This window comes from Enoplosus armatus, chromosome 4 (assembly GCF_043641665.1).
Source record: "Enoplosus armatus isolate fEnoArm2 chromosome 4, fEnoArm2.hap1, whole genome shotgun sequence".
Lineage (NCBI taxonomy): Eukaryota > Metazoa > Chordata > Actinopteri > Centrarchiformes > Enoplosidae > Enoplosus > Enoplosus armatus.
Genome location: NC_092183.1, coordinates 8,957,595 through 8,982,497, shown reverse-complemented (window position 1 = coordinate 8,982,497; position 24,903 = coordinate 8,957,595). Strand labels below are relative to the sequence as shown.

At 41.7% G+C, this 24,903-nt stretch overlaps 5 protein-coding genes across 6 annotated transcripts; 2 read left to right on the top strand and 3 right to left on the bottom strand.

The window, feature by feature from the left end:
• The first annotated feature begins 97 nt into the window (after nt 1-97).
• LOC139284678 (UDP-glucuronosyltransferase 3A1-like) lies at nt 98-4,214 on the top strand. Its single transcript, XM_070905031.1, has 10 exons — nt 98-260; nt 555-656; nt 792-912; nt 1,148-1,311; nt 1,555-1,719; nt 2,264-2,472; nt 2,658-2,803; nt 2,992-3,077; nt 3,614-3,833; nt 3,947-4,214. Exons 1-10 carry the CDS (start codon nt 179-181, stop codon nt 4,212-4,214), a joined length of 1,563 nt encoding a protein of 520 aa, XP_070761132.1. The 5' UTR covers nt 98-178.
• Nucleotides 4,215-7,317: 3,103 nt separating this feature from the next.
• pdxp (pyridoxal (pyridoxine, vitamin B6) phosphatase) lies at nt 7,318-10,493 on the top strand. Its single transcript, XM_070904725.1, has 2 exons — nt 7,318-8,050; nt 9,360-10,493. The coding sequence occupies exons 1-2, from the start codon at nt 7,453-7,455 to the stop codon at nt 9,704-9,706; spliced, it is 945 nt and encodes a 314-aa protein (XP_070760826.1). The 5' UTR covers nt 7,318-7,452; the 3' UTR covers nt 9,707-10,493.
• A 580-nt stretch (nt 10,494-11,073) lies between these two features.
• On the bottom strand, nt 11,074-14,338 carry kgd4 (alpha-ketoglutarate dehydrogenase subunit 4). 2 transcript variants are annotated; one of them, XM_070904245.1, is made up of 5 exons: nt 14,107-14,338; nt 13,726-13,860; nt 12,173-12,236; nt 11,666-11,868; nt 11,074-11,235 (listed from the first exon to the last, which is right to left on the bottom strand). In XM_070904245.1, exons 2-5 carry the CDS (start codon nt 13,777-13,779, stop codon nt 11,218-11,220), a joined length of 339 nt encoding a protein of 112 aa, XP_070760346.1. In that variant the 5' UTR covers nt 13,780-13,860; nt 14,107-14,338; the 3' UTR covers nt 11,074-11,217. The 2 variants fall into 2 exon arrangements, with proteins under 2 accessions (XP_070760346.1, XP_070760345.1); XM_070904244.1 differs by having other exon boundaries at nt 13,726-13,824; nt 14,107-14,337.
• A 1,325-nt stretch (nt 14,339-15,663) lies between these two features.
• Nucleotides 15,664-19,451, bottom strand: LOC139284081 (betaine--homocysteine S-methyltransferase 1-like). Its single transcript, XM_070904243.1, has 8 exons — nt 19,397-19,451; nt 18,298-18,430; nt 18,104-18,216; nt 17,649-17,840; nt 17,390-17,537; nt 16,689-16,871; nt 16,275-16,503; nt 15,664-16,159 (listed from the first exon to the last, which is right to left on the bottom strand). Exons 1-8 carry the CDS (start codon nt 19,412-19,414, stop codon nt 15,982-15,984), a joined length of 1,194 nt encoding a protein of 397 aa, XP_070760344.1. The 5' UTR covers nt 19,415-19,451; the 3' UTR covers nt 15,664-15,981.
• Nucleotides 19,452-20,060: 609 nt separating this feature from the next.
• Nucleotides 20,061-22,578, bottom strand: LOC139284204 (betaine--homocysteine S-methyltransferase 1-like). The gene is made up of 8 exons (XM_070904401.1): nt 22,509-22,578; nt 21,809-21,941; nt 21,560-21,672; nt 21,212-21,403; nt 20,950-21,097; nt 20,687-20,869; nt 20,358-20,586; nt 20,061-20,250 (listed from the first exon to the last, which is right to left on the bottom strand). Exons 1-8 carry the CDS (start codon nt 22,524-22,526, stop codon nt 20,061-20,063), a joined length of 1,206 nt encoding a protein of 401 aa, XP_070760502.1. The 5' UTR covers nt 22,527-22,578.
• Between the last annotated feature and the right edge of the window lie 2,325 nt (nt 22,579-24,903).

Genomic DNA, 24,903 nt, shown 5'->3' with positions numbered 1-24,903 from the left:
CGTCTGCCCCAGTCGCTCACTGGATCTAACTTTGTTGTTGTATTACGGAGTTAAGAGGGCAAACTTTCTCACAAGAAATTATTTTTCTTGAGGTTTTCATTACAGTTTATTTTTGAATTTGAAGACTATTTTAGGAGGACTTTGGCTGCAGGTCAGTGTATTGTACTCTAATAACAACATGGGGATTGTATTTTGGTCGCTTTCTCTTCTGGCTCTTCCAGTACTTCAGTCTGCCAAGATCCTGACTGTCTGTCTAATTGGTGAGTAGTGGCGCAGTGATTGTTCAAGTGCCCTTTACTAGTTGTGATAGATATACTCATTGTAAATCCAACATTTTATCTTACTGGAGTACTATTGTAAATAATAAGAATAAGCACCTCCTTGCTAGACTGGTGAGTCAAGAAAGTGCAGTAATAGGTACGGGTTGTTTGTGAAGGAAAGTATTTATATTATATGCAAATTCATATTGTATGTTGCAAACAGTGAGCCATATATTCAGATAGCATAGTGATAGCACTGTTTTGATTTAGTCCTCCTTCTCTCCTCTCCTCCAGGAGGAAGCCACTACTTGCTGTTAGATGAAATTTCTCATAACTTACACCAGCATGGCCATGAGGTCCGCATGCTCTTGCAACTTGGCAATCCTGTTATTACAGGTAAACTGTACATACAGTACTCACACAAACATACACATACAGAAAAATATTTTGCACACCTTTCTCTCTCATCCTTTCTCTGATTTGATCACTGGTTTTCTAAATGAGTGCACATTTCTGTTGAATTGCGCTCAGGTTTTTCCTACGCAGGCCGTGCAGACAGTTACCAGACGAGCGCCTGGTCCTTAGGAGAGAAATACATCAAAGAATACAATGGCTGGTTCTTGGAGCAACAGACACAGTTTTTACTGGGAAGGTATCGCACAGATTTTAGGAGACTGGGAATAGAAATAGAAAAGCTACTTAATCTTTTTTTGATCTTGAATCTGGTTTTCCATCAACATTTTGAGGCTCTTGAATTTATCTATTTAGACTTATATTTGTCTCTAACAGCAATATATTGTATCAGATTTAAATTGGTTCCTTCTCACTCCCTTAGCCTCTCTGTTTGTCTTCATCTTTATCATTTTTACTTTCTCTCTTTCTCTCAGGGATAACTTTAATAACTTTCTAAACTTCATGGGGCACCTGTCCTATCAGTGTGACAAACTGTTAGGGGACAAAGAGATAATCACTTTCCTCCAGAGGGAGCGCTACGACATCACCATCCTTGATGCTTTTAACCCCTGTTCCTTCATCCTGGCACACAAACTTGGTACATCTGCTGTTCATATCACTTTGGTTTATGTCATAATTACTATCGTCCGTTGACTCTTAATATTACTCCAGTAATGTATTATTTACCAACATCTTGTCACTTATATTATTTGCAGATTGCAGATGTATTTAAATCTGCTAATTCAAACAAATTGTGAGCCAGATTCACAGTGTTTTTATTTTACATCCGTGAATAAATCAACAGCAGCTGAAGGTCCATGCACTTTACTCTCTACTCCAGGTGTCCACTATATAGCTTTCTATCCTGGCACTATGAACGGCCCTCTGTCCATCGCTCTCCCCAGCCCAGTCTCCTACATCCCAGTCTTCAGCTCCCAGCTGTCTGACCACATGAACCTCTGGGGTCGTGCAAAGAACCTCTTTTATTCTTTCCTGGCTCCTGTAGGTAAGATTAGTGTTACACAGGACATCGCACATTATCAAGGGTATTATCTGGCTTACCTAATAACACACTTTCTTTATTGTATGCTGTACTTGTTAATAGCCCTCTGGGTTTATTAATATTCTAAATGAGTACATTTTTAGATGTCATGAATTTGAAGTTTTTCCATTTTATTTCTTCTCATATCTCATTCTTAAATTACTACTTATCTCACATTTCGCACATATCTCTTTTTCAGCTAAGTAAGATCAACATCCACTACTGCTGCCATTAGCACACCATCTCAATACAGTAATCCATACAGTTTTTTTAATCTGCTGAAATTCCCTCCATACTATACATTTTTGGCTAATATGAAATATATATATTTGAAACTGATTGTACATGTGGTTAGAATGTTTAAACATCTGTCTACGGCCAGTAAGTGTTTTAGCTAATACCGATTAACAAGAAATTAGTTGTAATAATTCAATCTTAATGGCTTTGAACAGATATTGGGCATGCTATGTTGGTGCTTTTTGAATGTGTCTTGTGTCTTACATCAAAGGCCAGGAACTTGTATGGTCGACATTTAGGGAAGTAGCTGAGCGCCACCTTGAGTCAGGCTCACCCCCTGGTGGTCTGGAGGAGTTACATCAAGGAGCTGAACTCTGGGCCTTCAACACTGACTTTTCATTGGAGTTCCCCCAGCCTCTTATGCCCTACACGGTGCTGGTGGGAGGTCTGCTGAATAAACCTGCAAAGCCGCCAGAACAGGTCTTGATGCACATATCCAAATACATCAGTGAAAATTTGTTTAACTAGCTTTCTCCACTGTCTTTACCCTTTTCACTAACTTTTACTCCTCCCTATGCACAACCTTCTCTCTCATCCTGCCTTACACAACACTTTGCAAATTCCCCTCTGCATATTTCCATACCCCAACCCTTTTGATCCCTAAGGATCTTGAGTTGTGGATCTCCAGTTTTGGAGAGGCAGGTTTCATTGTCGTGACTCTGGGATCAATGGTCTCTTCAATATCTGTGGACCCTCTGCTTGTGGAGCTGGTGACTGGCTTCTCCAGGATCCCTCAGGGGGTGCTCTGGAGGTAAAAGCATGACAGAATTCATACAGGCTTAAAAAATTTGAATTTTTAACATTCTGTGTCAAAGATCTAAATTTGGTATAGGGGGAAAGCACACATCACAGTCATGAAAAGGTAAAATCAACCCCAAAAAACAAATAACCTTGGTATTTTCAGTTAACGTCAGGAGGCAGTGTTTTGCTTGCTTGCAGGTATGACCCCCAGCGATGGCCATCTCACATGGACAGACCTCCCAATCTCAAGCTAGTGGACTGGCTGCCTCTTAATGACCTGCTGGGTAGGAACAGTCTGCCTCTCTTATTCTAACCCTTTGTTACAAACATAAAGGCGGATTGCAGTATATCGTAGACCACCAAAAGGTAATTTCATTGTGGGCATTGTGGACTATCTGAAAGAAGACCAAAACAATGAATTTCAGGTTGGATTCCTGTCAGACTGGACGGAGACTGCAGCAGAAAGAGACTGGGTCACTGCTGCACTGCAGCTCCATTCTTTCCTTTTAACCTCTTAATATCTAAAGAGATACCACAAGACTGAAATGCTCGCTTTAAATGTTCAATATTTATCTCATTAAAAGTATAAACAGAGTAAGATACAAATACAGACGTACCATCTGGTCATTACTCTGTGGTGTAATTTTCCTGCTGTGCTTTGTTTCATATAGACTGTATCATGGCAATGAAAGTGACCGTGTTCATGTATGTACATCCCCACCCTTGTTAAAAACGCTGTTGGCAGTGGTTTGGTCCGCATTGTTAACCCTTAACAGATTGTTCCCATCTGAAATTTTCTCAATTTTTCTGTTTACTCCAGGCCACAAAAAAGCACGTCTCTTTGTCACCCATGGCGGACAAAACAGCCTGCTGCAGGCAGTGTACCATGCCGTTCCTGTGCTGGGAATCCCTCTGTTTGGAGACCAGTTTGATAATATGGTAAGGGCTGAAACAAAGGGACTTGGCCTCACTATCAACCCCACACACATCACCAGGGAACTGCTCAGCTCCACTATTCAAATACTCATACAGGACATCAGGTATGTGAATGAATGGCTGGGCAACATTTATGATGCCAGTAGTGTACAGAGATGTCTGTAACTACTCCCCCTTTCTCTTTCTTTATTTTTCCCAATCATTTCTCCTAATCTAGATTCAAGTCTTCAGCTTTTTCCCTCAGCAGGATCCACAAATCTCACCCTGTCCCTCCAGTCCTTCGACTCATCCAGTGGGTGGACCACGTCCTGCACAGTGGCAGTGGAACTCATTTAAGGCCAGCTTCACTGGCGCAACCATGGTACCAGAGATACCTGCTGGACCTGGTGCTTCTTCTCTCCCTGGGGCTTCTTGGACCTGTTATTCTCTGTTGGACTTTCTGTAGGAACAAGAATAGCAGGGACAAACACAAAAAAATACAATAGCTGCACTAAGTGTTTCCTCAGGAACACTTCAGATTTATACCTCAGTTCTGTGTTACTTGTTTACTGTACCAATATGAGAACTTTTAATTCCCTCTACCCTAAAAATTCTGCAGATGTTCAAAAAATAAACTATGCTTGTTGTAATGGATTCATACAAACAAACAAATAAGTGATAGAAGGCCTTTGCTTTGACACAAACAATAAATTCAAACATCCTTTTCCCCTGTAGCCCCACTAGGCCCAGAAAAGATGGAGGAAAAAAGGAGAAAAATGTAACTTAAGAAAAAGTGGGGTTTTTTTCCAGAAAGATTTCCCTTTAGTTATCAAAAGAAAAGCTGCAAAGAAAAATTACATGTTTAATTTAACTTAAAAAGATGCCATTAATACTGTTGTTCAACCTCTCTTTTCATGTCGAGTACTTTTTGTGTACTGAAAAGAGTTATACTTTCAATATTTCCAGTTTCACGCCAGTGGAATAGCGCTAATGCCCAGTGTCCTGCCCTCTCCCCTCCCAGCGCCATCATGTCTACCAGACGTCTCATTTGTACTGCAGCGCCACAATGTCCAACACCTCTGTGCTGCTTTGACCTGGCTGCGCTGCAAGCAGGGGTAGTTGACAGTACGCACGCAAACACGCACGCACACCCTAACTAAGCAAGGCTTTTGTGTTGTCGCATGTTTACAAATGGCAGCAAGCCATGTTAGGGTGGGTGGATGAATGAATGTTGAGAATGTTTTGGTGTGCTGCTTTGCTTGTCTGGTTTGTGTACATACGTGTAGACAAAGTGTGTAGAGAGTCATAGAATACACCTGAATTCTCAAAACTCTGCTCTACCTGCAAACTGTGTGTATGCATGTGTGCATGTGTGTGTTTGGGGCAGCGTTATGGTCTACTGGCTCGTCAGTTATTAACCACCAGCACCACCTGCAAGTCTCAACTCTGACCCCCACACCCTCCTCTGCTGGTCTCCACTGAGTCTCCTTCCCCTTTCTAAACAAGACACAAAAGCGCACAGCAATATTCACGGTCAGCGCTCAAGCCACTGTTGAGAGCAGACCAGGCCTTGGAGGACCCCCCCCTTTCTGTTCTGTCCTCCCTCCCACTCCTCACATCTGTGTTGGGGGTTTGCAGGGAGGAAAATATAGATTAGCAAGGAAATAATGACCAATTAGGACGGCTTGTTCTCTGTCCACTCAGCTGTCCATTCCTTCCCTGCATTTCATTTGTCTGTTTGTCTGGCAGTTGCAGGTGCCAGTGAGTCTTCCTCTGTCTCGCACGCAATCTAAAACAGGCGGGGCAAAGCAGCCGAAGCATGACATGGCCGGACCACTGGGGGAAAAAAACCCAAACTTTAATGAAGCAGAAGAAGAATACACCAATACAAAATAGAACGCAGGAAAATCATAGGACAGAGGAGAAACAGAAAAAATAAAGCAGAGAGAAACAGAAGCTAGAAGAAATCATGATCAGAATAAAACAGACAACATAGAATAAACTGTGTCACTTTTGGCTATTTTAATACTGTTACTGCATTTTATTTACAGTTCTGTTTTTCATTGTTGGTTTAAGGTGGAATTACAATCATCTATACATTTTATTTACAAGCATGATGCTTAGTTCTAATCTGTTTTACAACAGGTACCCTGCACTGACAAGCAAGAGGAAATCAAAATAAAATAAAATGACATAATGATAATCACATGATGTCATATACAAAAAGGTACGATGGAGCAAGTGGAAGTAGATTAGTGATGTAAAAGTTGTGGACGTTTTGTTCTTTGAAGTAAGAAAGAGATGTAGTGGCTCTGAACTTTGTATATGTGTAACTTACTTGTAAATGCCATTAAACGAGGATATGTGGTTGCACACTTGTCAAATGGCTCTAGTAGCATGATCCCATGAGTTGTGTCTTAGTAATAATGACTGATGGTGGGAAGTGGTTGTTTAGGAGGGCAAAGCTTCGTGGCTGAATATGTTCTGTAGTGATTGATAGTCAAAAGATTGGCCCGAGTACAATGGTAAGTTCAACAAAGAGGAAATGAGAAATAAATCTGATGGGCTCTGATTTTAACGCTTGCAGTGATTTCTCTGAGAGACAGTATGAGATCATAGAGAGGGTATAACTACATGAATCTACAGTATATATTGGAGTTGCTGGGATTTTAACCAATTTGTGTTCTGAAGTTCATATCTGTGTTGTTTGTGGGTTAGAGCACCATCTAGTGACTTGAGAGAAAGACTTACTTGAGAGTGAGACTTGAAAATCATGGCTTCCTGGACAAGAATTAAGCCTAATTCTACAACTAAAAACTACTCATAAGTAGAAATTGAAGTAAATTTATTCAGATACTGTTGTTAAAGTTACAGCTTGTAGGATCTGGTACGTTACTACCAATGTATTAGTGTTAAGCTCCACTAGATTCACTCCATTACATTTTTCTGATGACTGCATTCTTACAATAATAATAATAATGATAATAATAATAATAATATATGGGTTTACTTGTTTTAAGTTACTTCAATTTGAGTATAATTTTATGCTACTTTATTATTTTACTTCCACCACATTTCAGAGGGAAATATTATACATTTTACTACACTACATCTATTTATCTGACAGATAGTGGTTATGTTACAGGTACGATTTTATATACAAAAATATGCTCATCTTATAAAATATGATGCAGTTTGGTGCATAATGACTACTTCTATATTTTCAAATATGACTTTTTTGTTATTTGAATGCAGAACTTCTACTTGTAATAGTAAGTATTTTTTGTTTAGTAGGCCTATTGCTACTTTTATTCAAGCAAAGGATATGAGTACTTCTTCCACCACTATTTAGTTTTTATTCGGCGTACCACTGTTATTTAGAGGTCATGTACATTTTTTAATAAAATGCCATATTTAAAAGTGTCCACCAGCTGCCATGGGGGCGCAATGTAATTTTTAAGAGGTTGTTGCTCGTAAGGCTTGTGACACACACACGAATCTGATTGGTTAAAGTGCTACAGTTTGATTGGTCAGAGTTGACAACGTGGGCGTGGCCAGACATCAATGTTTATGTAGCCCGCTGTCCGTGTATGTAACACCACCAAGGACTCTGCAATGTGATTTCCTGACATTGATTTGTTTTCGTAACATTTCATTCGTTGTCTTCACCACATTATGCACCAGATTTTGATATGGGGAACCATTAACAGGTGAAACACGGAGGAAACCGAGGAAAAAGCCGGAATGGCAGGCGCCTTTGGGTTCAAAGGCTGCCAGAAAATTCGAGGTCCGCAGATCAGAAATCTGCTTGAGGCGAAGGACTTCATTCTCTTCGACTGCGACGGGGTCATATGGCACGGGGAGAAGGCGATAACGGGCGCGGCGAAGGTGGTGAGTTCGCTGATCCGGCACGGCAAAAACGTAGTGTTCGTCACCAACAACTGCACCAGGCCCCGGGAGAATTATGTGCACAAGTTCTACCGGCTGGGCTTCACCGACGTGATGCTGGAGCAGATCTTCAGCTCGTCGTACTGCTCGGCTCTCTATCTGAGAGACGTCGTCAAGATCTGCGGCCAGGTGTTCGTTATGGGCTGCGACGGACTGCGCAGAGAGCTGCAGGAGGCGGGCATCCCCTGCGTGGAGGAGGTGGACGATCCGGACGCCACCATCTACGACTGCGCCCTGGCTCCGGACGTCAAGGCAGTGCTGGTGGGACATGATGATAAACTGACTTTTCTCAAACTGGCCAAAGCCTCGTGCTACCTGAGGGACCCGGACTGTCTGTTCCTGGCCACCGACAACGACCCCTGGCACCCTCTGTCAAGTGGAAGGATACTGCCAGGTATGGTGGTGGTGGTGATGTTTATAGGATGTTTGTATTAGTGCCAACCATGGATAGGTTATTGAAAGTCAAGGGGTCAACAGCCTCAGTTAAATGTGACTGTTTATCATCGATTTTTATTATCAATTTGATTATTATTTTCTTTTCTTAATACAGCTGCACATTGCATGCCTAAGCTACAGTAAATATTTATTAGACATTAGTAAACCAATTTTTTTTTCCTGATGTCACATATTTCAATGTGACAGCCTCTCTTCATGTCCAGCAGGAACAAAATAGTTTCAGCCAACAACAGAACTTTAGAGTTATGGTTAAATTACAGATACTAGCTGCGTTTCTGCTGCGTTACACACTTTTTTAGTCTGAAATACAAATATACATGGTGTTCATTGTGATGGATTACCCATGGCTGAATAGAGAGGGCCCTGGGTAACAATGAGGCCCCCATTCTTCTGACTCTATGTGCATTGTACCCCATCACCCTTAAGGGGCCCACCGTGTACAGTGCACACAGCAGATAATACATGGCACTACTCATTACTGTGTATTTAGTCTAGAACCCAAGGTACTACCCAGTACTCTTGTGCTGAATTACCACCTGGCCTCAAGTTTGTGTCAGTTTGTGTTAATTTGGTTAAACAGAAATTTATTTTGGAGTGAATATTGATCATGTAAGTGCAGCATGAAGTGATCTCATTAAAACTATTGTGCAGGGCCTAAAGATTAGGTGATAATGGGGCAGCCTGGGGGCCTCAGGGTTTGTTTACCATTTGATCACAATGACCCTGGTTCAAGTCCAGCCTGGAGTGGGGCCTTTGCTGATTTCCTGCCACCTCGCTATCAAATAGACAAAAATACTCCCAACATATTAAAAAGATTAGGTAATAGTGCCGGACCTGCCTGAATGCCAGTTGGCAGTTTCAGTAATCCATCTTAAATTTCAAGAACCTGCAAGTTGATTTATATGTTGCATTGGAATGAATTGAAACCATTGTTTCCCTGGAAAATAATACTGCATTCAGAAATGTAAGTAATGTAGCCTTATGTTGGCTGTACTGTGTGTGATGCTAGCACATGCAAAACCACTGTCACAGTACTAAAACCATTAATCAACATTGCAGAAGAACTCCTTGCACCTATCTAGTGTATTGATGTTTGTGTGCTGTAGCCACTGTAGATAAGTGAATACAAAATATATTAATTGTACCCAAACATACTTGAAGGAGCTGGATTGGTAGCTGGTTGGGGGAGAAGAGGTCTCTCAAAATTCACTTTAATCTAACCTTGCTCTGATCTTTAACCCTGGCAGGTTCGGGGTCCCTTACTGCAGCCCTGGAGGTGGCCTCAGGTCGCAAGGCCACTGTGATCGGCAAGCCCAGCCGCTTCATGTTCGAATGCATCTCCAGTCAGTTCAGGGGGGTGGACCCCGCCCAGTGCCTGATGATCGGGGACCGCCTAGAGACAGACATGCTGTTCGGGTCCAACTGCGGCCTCGACACCATGCTCACTCTCACCGGCGTGTCTCAGATTGAGGAGGCCCAGGAGTACAGGAATAGTGAGCTGACCACCAACCACAGCCTGGTGCCCGACTACGTGGTGGACACCATCGCTGATTTCTTACCTGCTTTTGAGGACCTGGACGAACAGAGCAATTGACGAGTCCTTTTCGCCTCCAGTACGGAGCACAGATTGCTTCTACTACATTTCAAGTGCAATGTTTAGTCTGCCGTTTGCAAAAAAAAAAGTTCCAATCCACAATTATCAAAAACTATAAATGCTCCTCAATACCAAGACACGTGTAGGACAGAATATTCCCCCCAAAATAATCAGAGTAATCCAGTGCATACCTCAGTGTTTCTTCTAGTGTTGTGCTCATTTGTGCTCGACAGTTCCTTGTTGCTGTAAGTGTTTACATTAATATCTGAATATACTGCACTTTCTTGTTCACAAAGTTCATAGGTTGTGTTTGATATTCGGTTTTGAACATCCAGAGGTATTTTTGTAAAGCCATGAATTGTTCTGTAACAGCATTCATGTGTTTAGGAACTGGTTGTTCAATTTTGCCTATAGGCAAACATGTACTTACTACTTTCTCATATGTGTTTGCCTGGGTGTGACCTCTCCTCGATTAAGTCATGGAAAGAGGAGAAAATAAAAACGAGAACTGCGTGAGCTTCTCTCAGCTCTGGTAGAGACTAAGATGACAATCTGCCAGTCAGACAGGTGAAGTGTATATTCACTTTTGGCCTTTCTGTCATGTCTGTGCTACATGTGCCAATATTCATCTGAGTAATAAAACAGCTTGCTGAATCTCATAGTTAGAAAACCAGTAACACATTAATGGTGGCCGCTCATACTGCACTGTTGTGAAATCTCAATGTTGTTAATGTTTACCATGTAGAGCATGCCAGCGACGGTAACAAAAATAAATACCTAAAATGAATCCTAAATGTGATGTGGTTCATTTGTTGAAGACGATGATGTCCTGTTATTACAAATGTCCTTATCGTTTGCTTGTTTTGTGTCTACGCATCTACATCAAGCATGATAAGAACACCACAATCAAAATACAATATTTCTTTTAATAATTTTAATCCAGTATGAACTCAGCACCATTTCACTCAGTACTATTTCAACTCAATATCCAGCATCTCCTCAGCTTCGTTCGGCTCCAAAAAAACAGATCAGTGTATAGCAGTGAAGGGCATGACAAACAAAAGCAACCTTCCCATTATTTATCTCTATGCACCAGAGCCTTGTGCTTGGATTTGTGGTATTATTTCAAGTGAAGCTCAAACAAATTATATGACAAAACTAAAACTCAGAAAAATGTTGAGTTAAGCTGGTATAATGTTAAAACCACGGTTTAACAAAAACAAATATGTAAGGAATAATTGCAGTAAATAAGGAAAACCCAGAAGTTATTGTTATGGCTTTGCTGTGTGTAATACAATGAAGACGTCACTTCGTATGAACTTAAAATACAATTAAGAATTAACATCTCAAAAATAAACATATGTACATTTTAACAGGATTTATGAAATACTTTATTCTACATCATGTCTCGTGTGGCATTAGATTCTCTTGTGCCGAGAAACAGAATTAAAAGACACATACTGATCTCCAACAGATAAGGACTTGGGTTGCAGTGATTGAGTCGCTTCAGGTCACTCTGGACCACCGCGCTGTGGCAAAGACAGAAAATAGAAAAACAAAACTTATATTTTAAAATAAGGAACATGACATGAAAGCTACTCATACATGGACACATTGTACACTCTAAATAGACCAACTTTATTTAGCTTTACTTTTTGGTAATTCATAAGATGGGGATACAGAGTTATGCTAAACTTGTTTAATGGTATTCCTATTATAAATCCACACAACCCACTATCTATACCTACAGTACCAAGTCAAGGTTACTCTGCAGGTTTATCTTTAACCAAGGACAAAGGTTATGTTCTAACTGATACCAAATGAAACGTTCAAGCGATTCATTTTCCCCTTCCTTTTCACTACCTCCACCCATCCTACTTGGTTTTAAGAGGCCAAATTGTCAGCGAAATGTTCTGGGTATAGTATATAGTAATGTAGGTGGTCCATTTGACGCCTCACCTGGATGTAGTCCATTTCATCCACTGTCAACGGTCTCCTGCGGTACCTTGCCGTTAGTTGCTGAATAGAGGCCAGCGTGTCGGGCGTGCCTGAGATTGGGGTCAAAGGTACATGAGATCTTGCTAACGGAGGCGGTGCTGAAGGGGAACCCGGAGTATTGTGTGGTGGGAAGTCAACTGCTATTATTTTCAACGCCTCTTGGGCTGGAAAAAGAAGAGAAACCAGAAATCATCACACATTAAAAAAAGGGTCAATCACAAATGTTTTAATTATATGACTGTCGAGTTTTTCATCTATCATACTATGCCAGTATATGAAACAACAGTTCACATGTAGGCCAAGATGTAGGTTTAAATAATAGTTGTTAAAGTAATAATCTAGGGTGGATACAATAAAATAGGCCAGGAAGTACCAGTTATTCCACCAAGAGCAGTTTTTTAGGGTGGGTTCCTTCATGTAGGTCATCATGTCACCTATCTGAGCATTATTCACTCTCTTCATACTCACCATTGGCCTTTGGAATATCTTGTCTTTTGGGGAACTTGATCAGGGGAGTGTGAGGCCGAATAGCCTGCAAACACACACACACATAAACAGCTGTGTGAAGTGTGTGTTAGTTAAATAGTCAATTAACCCAAAACCCAAAAAATGTTTTCCCACTTCCCCAATGAGGTATCTAGCCATGCAGATAGTATGGACAGTAGATATATGCCGCTGAGACTGCAAAAACCACATACAGTGGAGGTGAAAATAATTTGTTTGCGCACTGAAAAATGACAATTCAAAAGAGACTTGTCTTTACAGAATGAGCTCGTTTTGGACAGATTAACAATTGTTTTAACCTTCCACAGCAAAGTGCAAAGAGCTGCCAGCAAGATGCGTGGACTACCTGGGTAATGTTGTTTCTTGAAAAACACAAAGCTGATGACCAACAAGTTTAATTTTTTTTCAAAGCTTTGAGCACCAAAGTAATTCAGTGGCAGATACCCCAAAACACAGGCTGTTAAAACTGTGTGGCTAGCTTACACTAGGAATAATTAGGACAAGCTTTTTGGTTATGTAAGTGCAACTCTTCATTGATGACTGCAACCTCAGACTGTGACAGGAGACTCACAAAATGTAACTAAGATGACAGTAACTTTGATTCATACTATTGCTGAAACAAAGCAATAGTCAAAGAAACAATTAGCGGCCTACAATTTTGATAACTGATGAATTGTTTAAGTCAAAAGTCAAGCAAAAGTGGCCTAAGATCCGGATCATAGCTTCTCAAATGCAAGTTATTTACTTTTTTTCAGCTTGATCATTGCAGAACAGAATTCAGTTCACGTTGTCATTGTAAATCTTTGGGGTTGGGACTAAACGAAACACAGCAAATTTGAGGACAGCACCTTGGTCTGGAAAATATTGAGAGGCAGTCTTTTGAAACTATTTTCAGACATCAAAGAATAAATAAATAATCAACCAACTGAAAGAATAATGAAAAGATTAATCGATTATGAAAATAATCATTAGTTGCAGCCCTAGTCCATATAAACATTGTTTACATGTTTGCTGGGCTACTGTGGTACAAATCTACAAATTAAACGACACAGTATCTTTGTCAATGAGCAAGAGAATAGAAAACAATGATTAAACACTGACTGAATAACAATATGTTTCCGTCCTAAAGCTATTTTAGGTCAATTTCAGCTCTGGACAAACTTATCTAAGTTAGCCGAGAAACAGATCTGAGTTCAGCAATAAGCCATGACAGACTGGGCTAACGGCACTGCCAAAGAGTGAACATGCCACTTAACACGCTAGTTAACTTTTATATTGATTTAGTTAGTAAAATGCTTTTCTGCTGCTGTCTCGACATGATAAGATACATGACTGAATGTTTTGCGGTTTAACAAGGACATCAACAAGGGTACGACGGTATTTGTCACCCAAACAAGGCCTCACCAACGTAGGCCATCAAGAGAAGTCAGCAACAGAAAGGCGACATTTTAATTTATAACGTTCATCTGAGCTCAACACACAGATGTCTAGAGTAATCAAGATTTCAGGAGCGTTACCTGGATGACTCGGGCGGTAGGGCCAGCCATTTTGGAACTGACTTTGCTCCCCATGACGACCTCAGGTTTACTTCCGGTATAAACAGCTCCTTGTAGCGGCTTAAAAAAACACCACAAGATGGCGCTGTTGTCAATCTAAACAGAGAAGTCTATACCTTAAAACACAACGGTCCAGAGGATGCAGTGAATGATAATGGTGCAGGGGGGTTGACATGCCTCTCATATCCTATAGATGAATGGCATCAATATGATATTTAGCTTTAAACAATACAGCGAGAATATTAATCTTCATAACGCATGTAATAAAGGCTAGAAGGCGTAAATTATTACGTTATTAGTTTATTAGCTATACCTTATCTCTAGTTATGTCTTTAACGCTACCTTTCTGGCGATTATGGCAAGCAGCCGGCAGATGTGTTGTCCCAAAGATTGTCCTGCTAGGTCAAATCCTCAGGCCATACTGCAGCCTTATCACTCCCGGTTGTAAGTTAGCCTCCTGTCAATAAAGGGCAAACAGAAATAGACCGATAAAACACCTTAATCCACTACAAAGCAAAACCAGCCGAGGTGCCAGAAAGGCTCCAAGGGCTTCTATTCCTCATAAAGCAATTAAAAAGTAAGAATATTGTCTGTGTGATAACTCAAAACGTCAATACAAGACTACTGTCCTAGGCAGAGACAAATATCATACCCTATATTTAATTTCACTTCGCCTTGAAGAAAAAAACGGATAACCTGGTCAGATGGTCAAAGCTCGTCCAATCAAAGACGAGGGAAGTAGCAGAGATGTTCTACACAAGAAGATGTATCACTAGCAGAAAACACACAGTACGCTTTACACATAATCACGCTAAACCATGAATCTGTCATGCTGAACTGCACAAATACATTACATTACAGTATTTACATATAATAGTATAGAGATAGACAACAATACACACCATATAATAGGCCACTTACAGGACAAATAAAAGATGACTTAATTAAATATAGCTTATTTAATGTTGCCCTTCAATAATGTTTCGGATATCCTGACTTTTTGTCTCTATTATGGGTCAAAATCATATAATTTCCATAATGTAACTTTATAGTATCTTTCATTGGGCCTTCCCTGACTGGCAAATGTGATTGTCTTCTAAACCCCATAACCCTGATGAAGAGTAAATTCATCTCGATCTGAACTTGTAAAATCAGTGGAGTGCCCATGCAATACAAACGGAAAATACCGTAGAGCAAGTCTTATATTATATATATTTCATATTATATATATTGGTTTCCGATAACACTTGGAATAAAGGATAGCTTTAAAAAAAAATGAACACAGTTCTAACTTCTTACGATTACTGGTAGCTGGTAGAAGAACATCTTTCCTATGAGGCTCTTTGTAGCCAATGTGAAGCATGTGGGTCACGATATCAGAACACCGCCATCTACTGGCTCTCTCATTCCTTGCATGATTCTTGAAAGTCTTGTAATGTTTACTGTCTATCTTTACTCATGTGTAATTCTGCATTTATACATAATAAAGCCCATTTCCAACACTTGAACCACTAAGGGATTTCCAAACCTGTATGGCATATTCTGATGTTATATTGTGAAGACGTCAGAGAGCCGCTTGGGTGGTAATATGTGTATGTTGTTAATTGTACAATTAATCAGACATTTCAGTCTCTTTTTCTTCTTCCATGGCGAGAATAAATATAGGCCTAATCAGTAAATAGTACTTCTCATTGCATTGAAGCGTTGCTCTATTTTGACATGTTTAAGTCTATATTATATTTTTCCATGCATGATAGCTCTTCATTATAACACATTTGTTTGTGTGCATGATCATCACATGTCTACAGATGATGGAACTGGTAAAGTTAAGATAGCAAATAATATAACCCAGCCTCCACCCACCCATCCACAGCAAGAAACCACATCTCAACAGTCAAGTGACCAATTCACATTTTATTAGATCCTTTTATTTATCAAACAAACTGGTCCAGAGTCATGGAAAACAAAAAGGTCCCAATCTTAACATGGGATGACTCCTAACTTGAGACACCACTGTGGCTTCACATGAACTACAGTTCTACAATCAACAGATGCACAGAACAGTGCCCGTCTCAAGTGAAGATTCGGCCCCTGACATTATGTTTGTTGGGTGCAGCACTGTGTACAGATAGTGCACACCACTGTGCAGCGTCAGTAGCTCCACGGCACGGCTGTTTGACTCAGCTCTGCTGCCAGGTCTGAAGGAGACGGACGGATTCAGTGGCTCTTTGACCTGTCGAACAGCTGCTTGAGTTGGTCCTGAGAGGTGGCCTCTTTCTGCTGCATGAGATCATTGTGGCCCTTGGTAACACCCCAGCCATCGGGGAAAGACATGGAGGGACACTGGGGGCGACCAGAGGCTGGCTTCAGGTTCTCCCAGTAGTCACGACGGGCTCTAAAAGACAAGAACAGTCATACAAGTTGGTACTTGCTGCTGCTGAAGAGCCAAGAGTCTCGGTGCATAATTGTGGTATTCAGTGACAGATTAACAATTAAAAGTTTCCCCTGACCTGGCTCTGACCCAGGGCTTGGTGTGCATCTGCAGACCAGCACCCCAGTTGCCGTGTTTCTCTGATGCAGCTGGGAGGATGCCTCTCTCAGGGGCCAGCTCCTCTGCCACAGCCCTGATGTGATAAGGCTCAAATCCACAGCAGCCACCAATGAAGCGAATGCCAATATTGTAGGCCTCTCTGGCATACTGGTGCATGTCCCAGCGGGTCAGGATCCTGGGCTCCAGACCTGACAAAGAATTCATTTTTATACACATTTGATTGCAGGTCGGTTGCTTTTGGTGAAACTGTGTATTTCTGTGTTGAATGGTTGCAACATGCACACTGAGAGAGAACTTATTCTTAAGGTGTCATTTTATATATGATTATATCAACTGAATGGTAAAATTTAAATGCGTCACAGTATGTTATTACCGAAGGGGAATTCTGGCAGATCGATGAATCCCTGACAGCTGCAGTCGGGGGTGTGGAATGCCAGGGGCTGCACCATGTAGTGAGCCTTCAGCCCGGCCTTCTCCACTCCCTCCTTCATCATCTTGACAGCTTTCACACAGGTCATGGGGTCAAAGTGGCAGTTGATTCCAACAATCTGGGCACCTACAGAAGAACATGCATTGGTGTGAGCTGACTGTTACAGATAAGCAATGAAGAAGAGACAACACCAACTGTGGTTTGCAGTTGTGGGTGCACGATTTGGGTTGAATCTATAAGACATTTTGAATTTGGCTGACTCATTTTAAAGGTCAACAATTTGGCGCTCAACAGAACAACGACCAGGCACCGTTTTCGCATGTAGGCTGGTCCCAGTTTTCAACCAGCAGACTAAGAGCAGATGTGTCATGTCTCATGTGTACCAGTTACAAATCCTGCCATTGTCATCTTAGGAAAAACTACCCAGTCACGCTGCAGAGAGGTCATGTGAGGACAAGATGAGTTGATATGAACCATTGCTCAGAAGTGAAATCTTCTACGTTTACTTCCAATATTCAGAAACTAAATAGAAACCAATTTCTATTTAGATCATCTATTGAGAAAAATGTGGGTCATCCCCTTTCGATTGAGATAGACCAGTAACAAGTTATGCTCATGGGTAAACTGAAGAACACTGCACCCACCGGCTTTGACCAGCCTGACAGCACACTCTCCAGGTGAGACACCGTGCATGTCTCCATCTGGTCCGATACACAGAGAAGCGGCAACAGGCTTCCCTGTCTCCTTCAGCACCTCCACAGCCCACACGGCCTCTTCAACATGCTCAAAGTACTGCAGGACAAAGACATCAGCACAAAGTCAAACATCCACCATAAAATAGTAAAAAAAATGGGGGAATAAATTCAATTGGTTGATTGATGTTTGTAAAAAAAATATCTCTACCTCAGCAATCAGGAAGTCCACGTTTTTCTTGATGAACACGTCCAGCTGTTTCTTGAAGATGGCCTTCACCTCTGTCTCACTCTTGCAGCTCAGGTAGGAGGGAGTCTGAGACACTCCTCCGGCAACCAGAGCGTCGCCCTCACTGGCGACCTGACTGGCCAAATCACAGGCGGCCTCGTTGATCTGAGCTCCCTGCAGAACAAAGGCAGATTATGTTGAAACAAAGGCAAGAATCAAATAGACAACCCTGATACACGTAAAAGAATATTATTTCTATACAGAGTGGAAATTGAGATTACCAATTTATAGATGCTGCGAATGAGCAATGCTTCTACATTGTTTGCTTTGTGTTTAACAGTCATTTCAGCTACAGTTTTCAATGTACAGATGAACAGCCACCTGCTAGATATTCTGCTTATTCCTGTGAAAGTGGTGTGATGTCCCATTTAACTTACAGTGAAGGTGAGCTTGTTGCCTCTGTTCTCCAGTTTGTCATCACTGGCGTAGAAGGTGAAGGTCTGCATAACGTTGGCCCCGGCCCTCAGGAACTCCCTGTGCAGCTGTCGCACTGGAAGAACAAACAGATCACATCATAAGGCAATAATGATTGATGATAGAACCTAAAGTTAGTAAAATAGCTCGTTCTCACCTGCTTCAGGGTACTCTGCGGCGGCTTCGGGGGTCCAAGGACCGGCCTTCACGTAGCCTCTCTTCTCCAGGGCAAACACAAAGCCTCCATCGCCGATCACAACCTCCCCAGCGTCAAGACGCTCTAAGATTCCCTGTGATAATGGATCAATGTGAGCTTAGAGAGTAAAAGAGATTGAATATGACTAGATATGTCAGGCTGGTGATGGGCCACTGAGGCCAAAGGGGCTGCAGGTTTTCATTCAAAGAACACCAGTTGACACCAGCATACTACTGTCCAATTTAGTTTAAGTAGAAATGTATATCTTTGCATTATGCCTCATGCATAGTGGTTTCCCAAATCCAGTGCCACGTCCCCCCTTCTCTCAATGACCCTGAGTCATCATGAAAGCAGCACATGTCTGAGAACAGCTGCACTGCTCGAAATGACTGATAGAGCTGCACCTTTTGATTCCAACATGCTTGGCGGCAAGATTTAATAAAATTTAGACTTTGTGAGACCATTGAGGTCGCCTCAGTCTGAAAAAGCTCTATTTGCATTACACTTCAGACTCTGCAAAATACATTTGCACCAAAATTCAGTTGTGACTAAATGTCAATCACTGTAATGAGTCTGAATTCATCGCAGTGGCCCTGGATATTTACACTTAATTTATTAATTAATTTGTGTATTTGAATCTAACAAAAGCTCGCTCATGTCATAAACCCTCACCAGATCCTCATAGGGCTGAGAGTCAGATTTTAGAGCAAAGTCTGTTCCTGCAGTTTACAAAATATCCTACTATAAAACTTGACAAATCCTGGAAATTGTGAAATATTGAAAAAGTGATTAGAGGTAATTTCTCTGTTATTTAGGAAAAAGGAAAAAGAAACCTTGACAAATAAAGCCAAACCTATCCACATGGCTAGATACTACCAGAGGTAAGTGAGATAGTATGTTGCTATATAATTTGAATTAATCTACCATCAAATCACATTTAATTGTTCAATACGATGACTCAAGAGTCTTTACAACTCCACCAAACTTCTAGTTGTAATTCCCTACATGGATATTCGGTCCTAACAGCAGACCCCACCTTTCCACAAAAGTCCACACATACCTTCTTTCCTGGTGCCATAATCCTGCAGCTGTGTGGACCCCCTGACTGCTCAGACTTTGAGAGGCTGAAGCAACAGTAGAGAGGAGCAGAGGGCCACTATAAATCTCTCTGAAGGAGGGGAGGGGTCTGAGTAAGAGCCGCTCTGATTGGCAAGAGGCAAGTTGCACAACAGCGATGTTTACTCCTTCCCCTCCCCTCTTTTACTGAATGAGAGTATTGTGAGTTTGTGCTACTAGTTTGGTCCAGATTAATTACGGTTGTTGGTGTGGTTTTCGGTCTTTCGTTTGTGGGTTTCTATTTTTTTACCCTAAATAGACACATTCATAAGTCCAACGTTATAGTAGGCAGCCACTTTTCACCAACCAGTGAGGATTGAGTCACTTCTGAATCAGTGAATATGTCATAAACATGTCATATGTTTATGACATATTCACTGATATATATATTAAGTTTATAATTAAAGCCACTGTTTCAGTCTTGTCTTTTAATGGTTTGTGTTTGTTGCAGCAGTCCAAGAGCACACATTGACAACAAACTGACATGACAAACTCAGGTTTATTGTTTTGGGGTTTACATAATACTCCACATGGAGCATCGCTGTTACAAGTGCTTTTATCTCCAAACGATACTGGGAAAGACTTTGTTTTTTCTCGCTCTGTCTTGCTCATGCAGAGGACTTGGCCTTCTTCTGCATCTCCAGCACATGCTTCATTTCCTGGCTGCTGGTGGCCTCTTTGTGCTGCAGCAGGTCAGCGTGGCCCTTAGTCACGCCCCAGCCCTCTGCGGTGGACAGGGACGGGCACTTGGGACGACCGCTTGCGGGCAAGAGATGCTCCCAGTAGTCACGACGGGCCCTAGAGGAGATGAAGACAAAGTTTACACACAGAAGAAAAGATGCACCAAATAACATTATTCCTAAAATGATGTGCATTTCAGTTGTTGAATATTTTGGATGGTTTACCTGGCCCTGACCCAGGGTTTGGTGTGCATCTCCAGTCCAGCACCCCACATTCCGTGTTTCTCTGAGGCAGGGGCCACTATCCCCCTCTCAGGGGCCAGCTCCTCTGCCACAGCCCTGATGTGGTAAGGCTCAAACCCACAGCAGCCCCCAATAAATCGGATGCCAACCTTGTAGGCTTCTCTGGCGTACTGGTGCATGTCCCAGCGGGTCAGGATTCTGGGCTCCAGGGCTGAGAGCAGAAGGAAAAATTGTGAAAAGCTGCCAACAACACTACGGCTGTCACCTGGTGATGTTTATTTTTCTTTTAATGTCCAAGCAAAACATATTACCGAAGGGGAATTCTGGCAGGTCGATGAATCCCTGACAGTTGCAGTCGGGGGTGTGGAATGCCAGGGGCTGCACCATGTAGTGAGCCTTCAGCTTGGCCTTCTCCACTCCCTCCTTCATCATCTTAACAGTCTTCACACAGGTGATGGGGTCAAAGTGGCAGTTGATTCCAACAATCTGGGCACCTGGAGAACAGCAGGAAATGGTTATTGCCATATCAGATGACACAGCTAACATGTAAAGAAACAAAAGGAAAATAACGTACCGGCCTTCACCAGCCTGACAGCACACTCTCCAGGAGAGATGCCGTGCATGTCTCCCTCCGGTCCGATGCACAGAGAAGCAGCTACAGGCTTTCCGCTGGTCTTCAGCACCTGTACGGCCCACTCCGCCTCCTCAACATGCTCAAAGTACTGCAACGACAGAAACACGGTCACCGCTGAGCCTTTATTTTGCTCCATCATATTTCAGATTGTCGTAGTTTTAACATGACTTGCACAACATAATAAAATAAGACGTGAATCCACCTCAGCAATCAGGAAGTCCACATTCTTCTTCATGAACACATCCAGCTGTTTCTTGAAGATGGCCTTCACCTCTGTCTCACTCTTGCAGCTCAGGTAGGAGGGAGTCTGAGATACTCCACCAGCTACCATTGCATCTCCTTCGTTGGCTACTTCTCTTGCCAGGTCGCAGGCTGCCTCATTAATTTGTGCCCCCTGGAAAGAATGATGAGTTTGTTGATGATCGAACTCAATACAATACTCTATGTACTCTACTATGTTTATTACAATCAGTAAGGGGTAAAGCGGAATTTGCAAGATCTGCGCAGTCTCGCTAATGCTGGCTGTAAAGTGCTATAGTTGGGTACTCACAGAGATTCTCAAGTTCTGACCCCTGTTCTCCAGTTTGTCATCGCTGGCGTAGAATGTGAATGTCTGCATGACATTGGATCCAGCCCTCAGGAACTCCCTGTGCAGCTGCCGCACTGATGGACAACATTATGTCATTTTAAAAAACGTTGTGCTTTTAGGTTTGTGCTACTTCCCTCTGGGCCTCATGTGGTTTTGGATACAGTGTGTGTGTGTGTGTGTGTGTGTGTGTGTGAGCGCTGTCTGTCTTACCGGCCTCAGGGTGTGTGACAGTAGCCTCAGGGGTCCATGGCCCGGCCTTCACATACCCCCTCTTCTCCAGAGCAAACACGAAGCCTCCATCGCCAATCACCACCTCTCCAGCATTCAGACGCTCAATGATACCCTGTGGGAGCAGATGCACACACATCACCATATACACTGAATAGCTTATGAGCTCATTTTCAATATCAATATTTTGTAGATTACTTAATATCCAACAGAGAAGAAGGACAAAATGTATGTGATTTAAAGACAATATAAGAGCAGAGACATGCAACGTTACATGTGAACAGTTTTGCAGTATATGTCGCAGTTTGCAGTTGATAAAGAGACAATGTGCGCAATTGAATTTGATGATTGATTCTGTATGTGTTTATGTGACAGAAGCTGCAGTCCAGGTACAAAGGTGCAAAGATAAAAGCATTTTTTTAGCCTGAGATTCTCCAGTGGTGACTGCTTTTATGTATGTGCGTGCATGTGGTTTGTGCTATTTCACAAACCACATGCACGCACACACATAAAACCTGCACTGACAACATTTTCCTTACAACACCACAGTCCATTGACCAATAAGACTTTAACCTACAGCATGTAATCACATTGCATGTTAAAGCCTTGCACCAACAATATCTCTGCCGAATTACAGAGATCTAATATACACACAGTTTTGTCTGCAGAGATGTTATTTTACCTTTTTGCCAGGTGCCATCTCTTTTTTCCCAGTTTCAGTTGCAGCACTAAGCACTTGGTAACAGCGAACCCCTCTTTTGGCCCGAAGAGTGCAGAGAGTAGCTTCTCGCCAGTTTTATACAGCTGGGTGAATATGGGAGGATTTCATGTCGCTGCCAAATTCATGTCTAATTGCCACATATCTGTTTGGAAATTGTGTAACATCGTCTGGCTCACAGATCAATGAACATGGCATGGGGTGTAACAGTCCGTTCAGGTAAGACCAGGGACATGTGAAAGAGAGATCAGTCAGTTTAATGATTATATTAATATCTCTAGTTTAAACAATAACTTACTCCTAAAAGGTTTGTGCTTTATTATAAACTACTGTCTGGCTTTGTGGAGTGTAACATAAATAAAGTACCAGGATTAGTTTGACTGACCAGAGCGTCAGCGACCAATTCTACGCAGACTTTAAAACATGCAAACATCAGCCAAATCATTCAGGTGTTCATCTTTCTTCTTTGTGTGACCCTGAAGTGTCTGATACAATTAGGGACTCACGGTGTCCTCACAGTTGGAACCTTCTAGAAATATGGGCGGATGAGATAAGCTTGTATAATGCACCTCGGTCCAATTGCTAACGAGAGCAATGTGAGGTGACTGAGTGTTTTGGTTTTATATGGCTCTGATTCCAGTTTTGAAGATCTCATAACAGAAGAGAGAAGATTCGCGGTTTGTATTTTGTAAAACTCTTGTATTTTAATCTTTGGACCGTACAAAGAAGCTATGGCACTTACACAACATACGACAACAGATACAGAGATGCAACAATTAGTTGATTGACATACAGTCAATTATCCACTGTTTTGATAATCAGTTTATTGTTTTCAAGCAAAAATGTGAAGCTTCTCCATTGTGAGAATCTCCATTTGACAACATCACTTTAGGCCTGAGGACACTGCAATGGACATTTCTTTCTAAACATCAGGAAGAAATGTCCAGGCGATGAAGCGATTAATTAACAAAGTGATCAACAGTTGAATCGATTATGATCGTTGCAGCTCTTGACAGATATGTTTTCTTGAACCAGAGCCCATTTTGTCTTGTATGACAGAAACCAGTATTACTCTGGTCAGAGAAACCACTGCTGCATGTAGATCATTGCATTAATCCAGGTTAACCAGTAACACTTCTATTACCGGCCACAGTCTTCATCACTGTCCTTATTTTGCCCATGCGCTCCACACAGACACGTATTAAAGCATGTACACACACACACAAACACACACACACACACACACACACACACACACACGCACACACACACACAGATACGAGAATATTGACCTTGGGTAGAGTGGTGGTGTGTAGTTCTGTCAGCTCTGGGTCTATCCAGTTTCAGGGGGAATGTTACAGATAGGCCTCACTGAGGTGTTTATCAACAGAGTCAAAGTTCAGAAAAACGCCTCTAATCTATAGTTCACCATAGGATTTCATCAGCTTGTATTGCACAGATCACATTCCCTTCTGCTGATCTGAAAGTGTTGTACCATGTCTGGCACTAGTTTGCAAATATGCTGTCCATTTTAATTCTTCTCACTGGTGGGTTAGTCGTAACAAAACTCATGCTGGGCAGCAAAACATTGTTCAAACACAAAAGACTTTATTTTAAATTCTAGTGGAAATACTGAAGTTTCCAAAGAGTTTTGGATAAATGAGTACACAATGATTTTTGGAATATTTCCATTTGATGAATGGTGCAGCCATATTGTGGCTTATTGTCACTTAGTGTAAACATTATATAGCTTCAATGAAGTAAGTAATAGTTTGATAGATTTTTTATTTGCTTTCTTGCTGATAGTTCGATGACAAGATATCACTCTCGTATCTATCTGTTAAATATGCAGCTAGAGCTGGGAGACGGTTAGCTTAGCTTAGCACAAAGACCGTAAACAGAGGGAAACAGCTGGCCTGGTTCTGTCCAAAGATTGTGCCTACCAGCACCTCTAAAGCTCACTGAGACATTATATATATTATAAATTGGTGACAACAACAATGCTCCAAAAAAGTACATAATCCCCTGTAAAACCACAAACTGTTGTTTGTACTGTTTGGCTTTTGTAAAGATTAAACAAACAAGATATAACATTTTAATTAATGAGCTTTAGACAGAGCCACGCTAGCTGTAGCCTCATATGTGAGAGGTATGAGAGTGGTATCAATGTTCTCATCTAACTCTCGTTGAATAAGCGTATTTCCCACAAATGTCCAACTATGCCTTTAAGCAAAATAAGATGTTTATTGTTATGTTCCACATCTGGATAAAAATCAGCTCTCAGACAAACAGGAAACACATGAAGGTAAGAAAGGGAAGCTGTGACCTTTAGCATGTAAGTGGTTACCAAAGACAGCAG